The 13271-nt window shown below is 49.1% G+C and overlaps 1 protein-coding gene across 1 annotated transcript in view; it reads right to left on the bottom strand.

Moving 5' to 3' along the window:
• Nucleotides 1-1905: 1905 nt before the first annotated feature.
• Nucleotides 1906-13271, bottom strand: part of Eif3b (eukaryotic translation initiation factor 3 subunit B) — a 29422-nt gene continuing 18056 nt past the window's right edge. The window contains exons 11-19 of the mRNA XM_004672707.2: nucleotides 9795-9867; nucleotides 7874-7996; nucleotides 6074-6152; nucleotides 5651-5789; nucleotides 4322-4447; nucleotides 3683-3760; nucleotides 3151-3259; nucleotides 2917-3031; nucleotides 1906-2385 (exon numbers count right to left, since the gene is read on the bottom strand). Coding sequence (XP_004672764.1) covers nucleotides 2928-3031; nucleotides 3151-3259; nucleotides 3683-3760; nucleotides 4322-4447; nucleotides 5651-5789; nucleotides 6074-6152; nucleotides 7874-7996; nucleotides 9795-9867 — 831 coding nt within the window. The 3' untranslated portion in view covers nucleotides 1906-2385; nucleotides 2917-2927. The remainder of the gene's footprint in view (nucleotides 2386-2916; nucleotides 3032-3150; nucleotides 3260-3682; nucleotides 3761-4321; nucleotides 4448-5650; nucleotides 5790-6073; nucleotides 6153-7873; nucleotides 7997-9794; nucleotides 9868-13271) is intronic.

The following is a 13271-nucleotide window of genomic DNA, read 5'->3' as shown; positions in this document are numbered from 1 at the left end:
CCCCAGGGGTGGGGCTGGGCCAGCATGGAGCCTGGTTACTAAACTGATGTCACAGCTATCCCTCTTGGCTCATGCGGTCCCCAGGCAGACCTCCCAATGATATCTGCACAAAAGAACCAGGCCCGGCCTGCCTGCAAGTTTAGGTGATGCCACAGGAGCCCCGGGTCTGCGGATGAAAGGCTGTAGTGAGGTGGGGGGTGGAAGTACTTCATCCTAACAGGTCACGGTGGCCTTGTTGCTTCCCACCCAAACGCCAGCAGCTAAGGCAAAAAGAAGCGATTTCAGTTATCTTCCCGAGAAACCTTAAGATCCCTAAATTTCTGATGAGATTTCCAGCCTCAGTCCCTAAGGATGGACCAGGTGGGTATACTGCTGCCATGCTGTGTTCACCTTTTCCACAGGCTCCCTAGGGATGGCCCTGCCCTGTGAACTCAGCCAGCAGGTTGGACAGACTGCCCTTGTCAGCAGGTTAACCACAGCTTGTGCCACAGGATAGCAAAAGCTGAGTCAGGCTTGGTATTAGAGAACTATGTTGAATTAAAAAGATAGGGCCTCTAGCCACTGCAAACAAACTCCAGACACATGTGTCCCTAGTGCATCTGGCTTATGTGGGTCCTGGGGAATTGAACTGGGGTCCTTAGGCTTTACAGGCAAATGCCTTAACTGCTAAACCATTTCCCCAGCCCCTGCCCTGCATTTTGATAGAAATCACACACAGAGATTGGATCCCATCCAGCAGGGATGCTGTTTGTCACACATAGGACACCAGGGACTCTTAAGACTCCCCACTACAGGCCTGTCTTCCCAGAGCCAAATCAACAGCTCTAGGCCAGAGCTGACCTTCAGTCACACTTATTTGTCTTCCATAGTGTCCTGGTCAATGCAGGGAAACCCTGAGGACAGTAGGTAGAGTATCCGTAAACCCCACGAGCCCCATGCCTCTTCCACAAGGCTCCAGGCTAGCGTGCAGGCACTCAGAGGTGGGGCCTGCAGACCACAGCAGTCCTATCCAGAGCACTGTGGCCTCCTGGGGACAGGGTCACGTGAGGCTTGCAGCAGGGCCCAGCCCTGGGCATTGCCAGGAGAATAAAGGGTCAGAACTCTCTACCAAGTGGGGGGTGGGGGGAAGGGCCACCCACACTCCATCTGTACCACACAAGACAGCAGGCAGGAGCTCCAGAAATCATTTTATTTACAAATCATAGAATGGGAAACAATTACCATTAAGTTTCAAATAGTGAAATTTTCTAGAGCCAAAAGAAATCTGTCACTGTGATAATCACCTTGCCTTCTTTTCACTTTCAAGAGATTAGAACGGAGTTTGAAGAAAACTGCTGGAGGGCCAGGGACAAGCTACATGAGCACCTGAGAGGAGGGGAAGGGAGCGCAATGTGAGGAGCCCAGGACAAAGCCACCCTCCCAGGGTAAGGACATCAGCTCTGCATTTCAGAGTCACGCCCTCCCAGGGTCTGAGCACCTATTTCATGACTCCCCTGCCCGGTGAGCATGTCTCCTGGCTGGAGCATTCACAGGTTATAATGTCCTCAGAGGCCCCTGGTTCAGATTCAGAGCAAGGGGCAAGAGCCTGACATCTCACAGGTATGCTGGGTGACAAGACACGGCAGCTAGGCCACCCAGACCACTATGTTCTTCTCCACTGAGACAACCACTCAACATGCGCAGGGCATCCATGCCAGCTTCCCAACCAACCTGACTGAAAATTCTAAGATTCTCATTGGATGAAATGAGCATTTTCTCATAGAAACTGAATGATGAAAGAAGCTGTATTTGGAATTAAGTAGTCCAGCTCACACCTGGGGCGGCTGCAGAGGCCAACTGGACGTGTGCGTGTGAACGACCCTCACTGCAGAGTCGGGGACGTGCAAAGAGAGGAGCAAGACAGTGTTTTCATACAGGGTTGCTTTTATTCCATGTTCAACCTGTGCAGAGGACCTGTCACAACCTGAACGGTATGAGGTGCCATGGCACCCCCAGAGCTCGGTGGCACAAGTGGTGGGAGTGCGGCCTCCCTGACAGTGTCCAGGTAAACCAACACTGGCCCACCAGGGACAGAAGTTCGTGAACGGAATCCCCACTGAGCTGCTGGTGGGGGCCTAGACACGCATTGGCAGCAGGAGTGAAATAGAGCCTCCAGGGGCCCTGTGACAAGTAGTCCCCACAGCCAACGTGGTGGTTGATAAAAACCGAAATGAGAAATCGGAGAGCAGTGCCTCGAAACGTCCCCACTGCGGACGCCAGGGGCTTGAAGGCACAGAGCTGTGTCGGGATGAAGAGCCCCAGGCGCAGTCCCAGTCCAGAGCAAAGAAGCACAGGGGAAGAGTCCAGAGCCGAGGTGGCCTCGGTCCAGGACACAGCACAATGACACTGCAATAAAAGGAACCACAGGTTACTCGGAGTTCAAGCATGAGCCAGAGGATGGGGTCCTAGCAGGAATGCCACTGCAGAGCCTGAGAATGGGCCCAGACAAGAGGCTCCACCCCGAGCAAGGCCAGATCCGACACCATGTCAGAGCTGGGGGAACTTTTCCAGGCGTGAGAGAAGCGGGTGCCTGTGGCCATGAGCAAAAGTCACTGACAACCTGATGGCACCCAAGCCAAGTCCACATATGCTCCGCACTGTGACAAGCACACACACACACACACTCTTGTACTCTGGCCTTGAAGGGATGGTGAATGTCAACCTTGGCAGTCATGACTACTAGGCCTGACACTCCTTCCTGAAGGTCCCTGCAGGCCATCAGCTGGAGAAGCCCTCCAGAAATGAAGCCAGCCTCCTGCATCTTCCCAGGTGTCCCCCCCACCCCCGATCTCCCCACCCCACCTGATGTGCTTTCTATAGCAAAGGGTTTTTATAAAGCAGCTACAAGGTCCCTGTCCCTCTGTGAGGTAGTCTCACCAGTGTTCAGGTCACTCCTGGCCCCCCAGAGGAATGACCTCCTCAGTGACAAAGAACTCGATGGTCTCCTCCTCCCAGTCATCCACATTGCTGTCCAGCTCATCAGTGTCCACTCCTGAGAAGACAGGGTAGGAGCCAGCCCTCAGGGTGTGGCTGTGCTGTGGGATCTAGCCCACAACCCAGGCAAGGAAGGAAAGCACTCCCTATGTAGACAAGCCCAGAACCTTCCATTACCTCCTCGTAGTTCTAGACGTTCAGTCTTCTGTTTCATATAAAGTTCTTGGGCCTTTTTTCGGTATTCCCGGAAATCCTCCATCATGGTTCGCCTTCTCTCAACCAGTTCCTTTTAGGTTGGAGGCAAGTTGTACAAGTATACTTAACTCACCAGTGTAACATGTGAGGAACCAAAAGAAGGCATTTTCTGCCACAAGCAACCCCACCATGTCAAACAACCTCTCATTTAACATTCTGGAGTTGTCCCTCACCCAGTCTTACAGTGCTAGGGGGGAGCTCAGGAACTTGTACATGCTGACGGAACACTTACCAGCCCCTAAGGAATTAAGAGGGATGGCCCCCTCATTTCCCTCCACCCACACCCACCCCTGGCAAGGAAAATCAGGCCTGTTGGCTCCAGGAGCCAGGGCTGGCCCTACGCCCCACTGCCAGTCTCCTGCATGCCCTGGGCACACAGACAAGCAGCACAGGCTCCTGATTACAGAAGACCCAAAGTCCCCAAGACTATCATTAGCATCTCCCTTTGGCTCACCTTGGATGCTTTGGATTGGCTCAAGCGATCCTTCTGCTCAAAGATCTTAGAGTATTTCTTCAGATCTTTTTTAATTTGCTGAAACCAAGGCAAGTCTCATGATTTAACCCTCAAAGGTGGACCCACAATGCACCCTACAAGGATGCCAGCATCCTCAGTGACTCAGAAACAGCCCCAGGGGCCTCCAGCATGCCTACCTTTGGAGTCTCAGTCATGGAGAGGGCACTCTTCCCTGGGATGACTCACACTCTCCTCCCATACCTCTGGCCCTTCACACCAATTATGTATAATCCATGTGCCTCCTTCAAACCCACTGGGACTTGTTGACAGCCTCTCTGGGTTAAGAACTTTCTTTTTTCTGGAAACAGGGTCTTCTTGCTATATAGCCAAGGCTAGCCTGCCTCAGCTTCTAGGATTACAAGTATGTACCACCATGCCCATCTTGTAAGTTTGGGTTTATTGTCTGAATCTACCATTTGAGTTCAGGTCCCACTGTCCTTGTGTCTCTGCAGAGAGCCCCTCAATAATTTATCGCTACCCACCACACCCACTACCACCTGGTTCAGTTACAGAAAAAACGACCAGCTTCTGTGAGTGCCACAAATGCTCCCACACCCGAGCCTGGTGGGGACCCCGGACCTTTATCTGTTCCTGGCTGAGGAGCGTTGGGGGCCGCGGTCTCCAGAGCAGCTGGCAAAAGCGGTCCTTGTTGTTCTTCTGCAGAAGGCGTCCTTGGAACGTCCACAGCCAGTAAGCATTGTCCACCTACAAGAGGGCAGTGGTCACCTTGAGCTGTGTGTGGCAACCCTGGAGCCTTTACTATCAACAGCTCACAGCACCAGCCCACACCTGCCTTCCATATATACCAGGGACAGAAAAAAGGGCTCCACCCAGCCCTGCTTAACTCCACCAGGGCAATATTGTTACAGGCCACAGAAACCTGTGCTAGGACATGTGTCCCTAACCACCGGTAAGCCAACTGGCCTTGTTTTTCCAGAAAGACATTCTCTATAAGGCAGTGCTTCAGTCCAGACAATAGTGTATCCTCAGACAGCTATGTGGACTAAAGCAGCACACCATGGCTTAAAAAGTTTTGTGGTAGGAGGATCACTATGAGCTTGAGGCCACTCTGAGATTACACAGTGAATTCCATCCAGGTTGGCCAGGGCTAGAGTGAGACCTACCTCAAAAACCAAGTGCTTTACTTGCCACTCACACATGATGATCTATTTGGACTCCCAGCACCCATGTAAATGCCAAATGTGCATGGTGACCTTCCTCTGGTCCTAGCACACAGGACCCCAGGGGCAAAAGCAGTGCAACTGTTGAGTTCTGGGTTCAAGTGAGAGCTTAATGACTAAGGTGGAAAGCAACAGAGGAAGACATCCAACTTCAACCTCCACACACCCAATACCCACACAGACACCCACAAACACCACGCAAATATGCAAAAATATTTTTACTTTTATTTTTTGATGTTGAGGCTGGAACAGAGGGCCTTGTGAATGCCGGTCTACACCGAGCACACCCAGTCCTACAAGATCCTGCACAAAGTGACAGGGTTGGGCTTGCAGAAGTGACATCTGGACACAGGCTTTCCACATGGATGTGGAGAATGCTACTCAGGACACTGTGCACAGTGTCATCTGGAAGGCTGGAGCTCCGGAGAGATCTCACCAGACAGAATCTGACCCCACAGGTTGTTTGCATGGACTGGGCTCAACTGTCCCTCCTGGTTCAGGAGCAGAGAGGTGCATGAGGAGAGGGATGCTGCTTAGGTGTGTTTGCAAAGGTGCCAAAGAGTCAGGCAGATTTCTTGCGAATAATATCCTTACACTACAGGGTCCAAGAAAAGATCCTCCCACAGTGGACACCACTCCTGCACACAGCTGCATCCCTTTCACCAGCCTTAGCTCTTAGGCAAAGCCAGGATGGCTTCAGAAATGGCAGAAGCCCACAAGCTCCTACCTTATGGCTCCACCAGGACACAGAGGTGACCACGTATCGGCCAGTTGGGTCCCACTCAACATCGGAGGCCATGTAGTGCTCTGCAATGTTCATGACTGTGCAGTCTGAAGTGTCAACAAACGCCAAGGCACCATTCATGCTGCAGAGGCAACACATCAGCTAGTGACCCACAAACGCCCCACAACGCCACTCGAAGAAGCCCGAGGACAGAGAAAGGAACAAGGAACCGGGAGCTGGCTGGCTGCAAAGCGGACGCACGCCAGAGAACAGCCTCATCTACCACATGGTTAACAAGGAAATAATCTGATTTGTGATTTCTGACTGCTTTTGTTTTTTAAGTATCTATTTGAGAGAGAAATAGGCACACCAGGGCCTCTTGCCACTGTAACGCAAGCCCTTTTAAGTAGAGCTCTCCAGACCCACCTTCTCAGCCCAGCCAGCACCACGAACTGCCCCTGCGGACTCCAGAAGATGGTGTTGGCCTGCTGTTTGTCGAACATCTCTGCAAGGAAAGCAAGTGCCGGTGAGGCCTGAGCCAACAGCTCCCCAAGTAAAACATACCACCACCCTGGGGAGAACTGGCAGAAATCAGGTCTAGTTATACAAAGCCACCAAATCCACTGCCAACCCTGGAAAAGTATTTAGAAAGCCTACCATTTAAATACATCTTAAGTTACAAATTCATACCGAGGTTCAATTCCATAGCTCTCCTCATAAAGAAAGCATCTAATGTTCCTTCACAGCTGCAAGAGACCCTGGTGCCACTCCCCAAACATGAATGAATGAATGAATGGAAAAGCAGAGTAGCTGCTGTGAAAACATAGGACAGCCTATTTCCATCTTCCCCAGGCAACTGGACAAAGAAGGCCCTTACAATAAACATCACAACAACCCATCCAGGGAGTCCCTGGATGATATCAGATCGTCAGGAGAAGACCTCAACAGTTTCTAGGCCCACCCTAGTGAGGTCTGCACGTTTCAGTGTGTGCTCACAAATAAGTTTCCATTTTCCCAAGCACCCACAGGGAGGAGCTGGGCAGAGCAAGAGGGAGGTGATAATGAAGGGCTCTCCAGATCTCTCAGCCACACCAAGTGTGTGGCAGCTTAACACACTGGGTGGTCTCTCTCCTCAGGCTGCAGGAGACTCAGAAGCAGAGCAAAACCAAGGAGAGGGGACAAATCAAGGTGAGGTAGCCATGTGCCCCCATGGGGCAGGATTCTCATACCTCGACAGGCTTAGGAAGGGCATGCCTCATACATTTAGAAGGTAGATGGCACCTTTTCTGGTGTTTCTTAACAAGGTAAGAAGTGTTCTAACTGCATACTTTTTATATCCAAAAGAATCAACAAGGGGGAGGGAGGGAATTACCATGGGATATTTTTTTATAATCACGGAAAATGTTAATAAATTTTTTTTTTAAAAAAATCAATAAGACAAATAGTTTCGTAGCTGGGCGTGGTGGCGCACACCTTTAATCGTAGCACTCAGGAGGCAGAGGTAGGAGGATTGCCATGAGTTCAAGGCTACCATGAGATGACAGAGTTAATTCCAAGTCAGCCTGAACCAGAGTAAGACCCTACCTCGAAAGAAAAAAAAAAAAAAAGTTTCATAACACGCAGCCAAGTGATCTCATCACAGGCTCTGGTGAAGGGGAAACCAAATGTTCAGAGGAATGTCTCAAGAAAAGCTATTCCTGGAGTACAACACCCCTCATCCTCCTGGGTCTGAGAAAAGTCATGGTGGTGACCAGTCCTCCCTCCATTTATTTGGCAGTGGTGGAGCATAGCCTGAGGCCATCTTGCAGAGCCAAAATAAAGCAATGCAATGAAGCCAAGCTTCTGAGTTGCTAACACACTGACCTGTGTGCAGCTATAAGGACACTAGGACACAGAATAAGCACATGTCCTCAGGGAACCCAAACCCAGAAGGTAGGTGCCATGAGCAAGACCCCGTCCACCTGGAGGGCCTTAGGATCCAACCCATGCTGAGGAAGCAGGGCCCCATAACATCCTACAATAACAAGAGGAAGACAACTTCCTTCCCCAAAACAACAGCCAGGTATGGAAGACCCTGAATGTCCCCACTTAAGACTCCAGAGCGCAGGAGACACAAGTACTCCCTCTCAAGACACCCCAACCTCACATCTCACTATTAAGCAATGACCAAATCCCATTACCCAGGCTGACTCTCTTCTCAAGGAAGCCACAGGGGCAGCCACTTACTGATGAGCTCAATCTTCCCATTGCTCTTCACATGGTAGAAGGAGACAGATATCCTTGGAGCCTCTCCATGCAGCACAGCGAACTTGCTGCCATTGGGTTCCCAGGCAAAGGCTATGATGGTTTCTACAACCAATAAGTCATGTTACCCACTTTGTGATGGTTATACAAACGTTTCCATAAGCTCAGGTCCTCTCTACTCAACTAGAGACAAGCCTCAGATTCTCAAATTTATTAAAAGGGACCCCAGAGTGGACAACAGCAGGAGAAAAAAAGCTCATCCATTACCAGAGTAGGAAAAGCAGTGAATTGCTTGGGATGCTGTGTAAGAAATCCTACCTGGCAACCCAGAGGTGCCTGACTTCGAGTCACAGCTAAGGGGTTTTCCAAGTTGAAGCCTCATGTGGCTGATTATTATGCTCACTGCTGGGCCTACAGCAGAGTCCTGTGATAACTAGCCCTCTCTTTTCACTTTTTTTTCTTCTGGGTTTGCTGAGACTTGCCACACAGACCCCACTGGTTTCAAATTGTCAGCAACCCTCCTGCCACAGCCTCCTGTGTTGGGACTACTATACCAGCTTGCCTTTTTTATTTTTCTTAGGCAGGATTTCACTCTAATCCAGACTGATGTGGAACTCACTCTGTAACCCAGGCTGGCCTTGAGCTCAAGGCATTCCTTCTCCCTGAACCTCCTGAATGCTGCGATTAAAGGCAGGCTGTTACCACAACAGGTTCCGTTTGCTTTTTTAAGTATTTGTATACACACACACACACACACACACACACACACACACACACACACACACCAGGGTCTCTTGCTATTGCAAACAAATGTCAGACACATGCACCTTTTTCTGTCTGGCTTTATGTGGGTGCTGGGAAATGAAACCCATGCTGACAAGCTCTGCAAGCAAGCATCATCGAGCTTGTGTGTTTGAATGTGGAATGTCCCCATAACCTCATCAAGTGTTTGTAAGGAAGCCTCACACTCAAGTCCCTAGTTGGGAGGTGGAGCCTTGCTGAAGGCGAGGGGGGGGGGGGCGGCAGCAGTATTGAGGTTATTAGTCCAGCCTAGTGGGTGTTCAAGAGAGCTCACTCTTGCTGTTCCCTCTTGCTGATGTGACAAGATGTGATGCCCAGCCCAAACCATCACATATCTTGAGAAGTTATTTAAAGGAGGGGGAAAAAACTTAGACCAAGAACAGTTTTATTTTGGAAGATGAGACACACTCACTGTGTCCTGGGCATGGAATGAAACTCATTCCTCAAAATGTATGCTTAACTGTGAGGTTACCACAGGCCATGGAATTCCAATACTCAGGAGGTGGAGGCAAAAAGATCAGAAGTTCAAGACCAGCCTGGACTACATGAAACCCAATCTACAGAAAAAAAAAAAAAAAAAAAAAATGAAAAGCAAACTTCAAGGACAATCAGAGTCTCTTTGGTCACATCCAAGGTGGCACAGGAAAGAGTAATCCTGGCCCTCAAGCGCTCCCTGTGATTTGAGATGCTGCAGTAGTGGTTTCTAGGAAAATGTCACCTTACATGTTTAAATACTTAAGCCCCAACTGTGGCAAGATCTGGGAAGGTTGTGGAACTGTAAGAGGCAGAGTCTTGCTGGAGGAAATGCTTCGGGGGGTGGGGGGGGTGGGGGGGGGGGGCTTTGACCTGCCCAGCTTCTCTCACTCTACTTCATCTTGGCCAACAGCACAACGCTAGTCAGCTTCCTGCTCCTGCCGTGACGGACTCTAGCCTATGGAAGTGTAAGCCCTAAGTTGCTTCTGGTCATAGATTTTGTCCCAGTAACAAAGTAACTGACACAGCTGCTCACTAGTGCGGGAGCACCCAAGCACTTGGCTCATGTGTAAGAGGCCAAGAGCACAGAAAGCCCATCCCGCTTCCCAATGGCTAAGTTGAAGCTTACCTTTCATTTCAACCACGTCGACAGGTACCTGTTTCTCTCTCATTCGGAAAATTTCAAAATTTGTAACAACGCCCTATTTAAAGAAAAGGAAAAAGTGACATTCTAGAAACAAAGCATGAGAAAGAGGCTCAACAGACCACTGGAATTTTTTATTATATTTTTAAATATATCTAATTGGGAGTGAGAGAAGAGGCAGAAGAGAGAGAAAGAAAATGTACATCAGGGCCTTTAACCACTACAAAGGAGCTCCAGACACATGTGCCACCATGTATGTCTGGCTTACGTGAGTTCTGGGAGTCTTTGGGCTTCACAGGTATGTGCTTTTACTGCTAAGCCATCTCTCACCAGAGTTCTTAAGTACCCCCTTAAGTCAGGGCATCAAGGGGAACAAGCTACTCAGACACTTGGACAAGCCTCCATGATCTTCAAGGAGCACTGTGTCAAAAAGCAAGCCCTAGCTGGGCGTGGTGGCACAAGCCTTTAATCCCAGCACTAGGGAGGCAGAGGTGGGAGGACTGTCATGAGTTCAAGGCCACCCTGAGACTACACAGTGAATTCCAGGTCAGCCTGAGCTAGAGTGAGACCCTATCTCGGGGAAAAGAAAAAAGAAAAAAAGAAAAGAAAAGGAAACCTCAGAGTCATCATCACAGCCCACGCACAGCCACTAACAAATAAACTGATAAACAAGCAAGCAGACCAGGGATGTAAGAGTGGAGGTGTGGCTCCAAAGTGGAAATCTGGCCTGACATGCAGAGAGAGCGAGCACTGGGTTCAATCCCTAGCACTGCACAGCAAGAGCAAGGAGGCTCTGGGGAGTGTGCAAGATGGAGTTGAGTGCTGATATGCATGTAGTGTCTTTTCAGGGTGGTGAGAATGGCCACTGAAATGACCCTCCACTTACAGGATGAGTTTTTAATATGTGAGGTATATCTCAAGACACACATATACAGAAATTGGGCCAGTGGCTGGGTGTAGTGGCACTTTAGCACTCAGGAGGCAGAGATAGGGAGGATTGCCTTGAGTTCCAGGCTAGCTTGAGACTACATAGTGAAGACCAGGTCAGACTGGGCTAGAACAAGACTCTACCTTGGGGGAATGGGGTGGGGGAGGGTAGGGCAGAGTTAGATACTGGCAAGTACCAGGGAGACCCGGGACTAGCCAAAATGGCAAGACAAAGCCAACTGTCCTAATACAAGACAAGTCATTGCTACCATACCAGCCAGGGTCCAGGAACATTATCAGGAAAAGGAAGATTAAATGTGGGTGCTGCTGTCATGGCTAGCCAGAGAATCTGCTCCAGAGAGATGGTGGTAGACATGGACGAAACAAAAACTCAAAGCAGAAAATAAAAAGACTGACAAGAGCTCAACACACACACACACACACACAAGGCTCAGGGAGCACTGGGGAAGTTGGGGCAGAAAGAACTTTAGAGGCACAGGGCAGAAAAGTGTGCTGAGAGGCATTGTCCTACCTACAGGAACTGACTTGTGCATCCATGACCTCACAGAGACTACCGATGCCCCACTAAAGGGGGCCCTCAGAGGAATGGGGCCAAGGAGAGGGGACATAAGAGGATAACCCAATGGAAATGTGACTATTTTGTTAGGGCTGGAGAGATGGAATAGAGGTTAAGGTGCATGCCTATGAAACCTAAGGACCCAGGTTCGATTCTCCAGGTCCCACATAAGCCAGATGCACATGTTGGCCCATGCATCTGAAGTTCACTTGCTAGAGGCCCTGGTGTGCCCATTCTCCCTCTCTCTCTCTTCCTCCCTCCCTCCTCTACCTTGAAAAACCAAAACAAAGCAACAACAACAAAACAAAAATTAGGTTTGGGAAATGGCTCAGCAGTTTAAGTAACTTGCTTACAAAGCCTTCAGGCCTGGGTTCAATTCCTCAGCATCCATATAAGGTAAAATACAGAATGGTACATGTGTCTGGGGTTTGTTTACAGCAGCATGAGGCCTTAGCACATGTATACTCCCTCTTTTACAAATATAGATATTTTTAATTTTTAAAAATGGGTTAGGCCAGGTGTAATAGTGGCATGTCTGTTATGGGGGAACCAACCGCTATCTAATTGGACTGGAGGCCCACTCCAAGGGAGTGCCTGATACTTACAGCCTATGATGGGGAAGTCATGAGCCCTAGGCATGTAACGTCTGCCTAAATGTAAACGTTACGTTCACCAAACTGCCCAGTAAGCACTTCTTGTAACGTTTATATCTAAATATTACTGCTACTCTCACTTTTGGTTAGAGAAGCTTCTCTTTTCAGATGGTGGGGGCCACAAGTACCAAGAAGAGGTGACAGGAATGCTTAGCACTGAAACATCTCTATCATACCTTCCAAATCGGAGGGTCTATCACGGAAGAGGTGGCAAAAAGAATGTAAGAGCCAAAGGAAATGGCCTGGATATCCATGACCTCACAGTGCCTGACACTACCTACATAAGACCATCGTAACAGGAGGAAAAGATGACAGCATCAAAAGACTGATTGAGGGGGTGGGTATGATGGAGAGTGGATTGAGAATATTTAACTTGAAAATTTCCAATAATTTCTGAAATGGCCCCAAACAAACTTCTATAGTTACACAAAGTGGTATTATCATTAATGATTATAAAATCTAAGTAAAATCAACTGAAAACACTGGAGATGGTCTATGTCCTGCAGCATCAAATACTCAAGTTGAGATCTAACTCTTTATGTAAAAGTAAACATGCACATCCATCATTAGCACATAAATTTGCTAGTGTTAATGCTGGGCGTGGTGGCACACACCTTTAATACCAGCACTTAGGAGGCAGAGGTAGGAGGATCCTTGTGAATTCCAGGTCTAGGGAGACACTACCTCAAAAAAAAAAAAATCAAAAAAATGAGCCAGGCATGGTGGCGTAGGCCTTTAATCCCAGCATTTGGGAGGCAGAGGTAGGTGGACCACCATGAGTTCGAGGCCAACCTGAGATTACATAGTGCGTTCCAGGTCAGCCTGGACTAGAGTAAGACCCTACCTCCAAAAAAAAAAAAAAAAAACCTCAAAAAAGTAGGGGGGAGAGGTTTAGGAAGCCCTGAGCTAGAATATGCCAAGACACTCACCATACATAATACATACATTCAAGTGGGTCTAAAAACAAGCCAGGTATGATGTTGCAGGCCTTTAATCCCAGCACTAGGGGTGCAGAAGCAGGATCACCATGAGAGTTCAAGGCCACCCTGAGACTACATAGGAAACTCCAGTTCACCCTGGGCTACAGTGAGACCGCACCTGGGGGTGGGGGAAACATCCCACAAATTGGTCCAATAGCATCCAATAAAGTCCACACAAGAGGAGGCTGAAGAGATGCTCAGCAAATAAAGGCGCTTGCTTTTGGTAAACTTTGTCAACCTGAGTTAACTTTCCAAGCACCACAACATGGCACATGCGCCTACAACAATGGGAGGCAGAGTCAAGAAAATATGAAGCTGGGGGCAA

Source organism: Jaculus jaculus, chromosome 2, assembly GCF_020740685.1.
Source record: "Jaculus jaculus isolate mJacJac1 chromosome 2, mJacJac1.mat.Y.cur, whole genome shotgun sequence".
In the NCBI taxonomy this organism is placed as follows: Eukaryota; Metazoa; Chordata; class Mammalia; order Rodentia; family Dipodidae; genus Jaculus; species Jaculus jaculus.
This window is presented reverse-complemented; position numbering and strand designations above follow the sequence as displayed.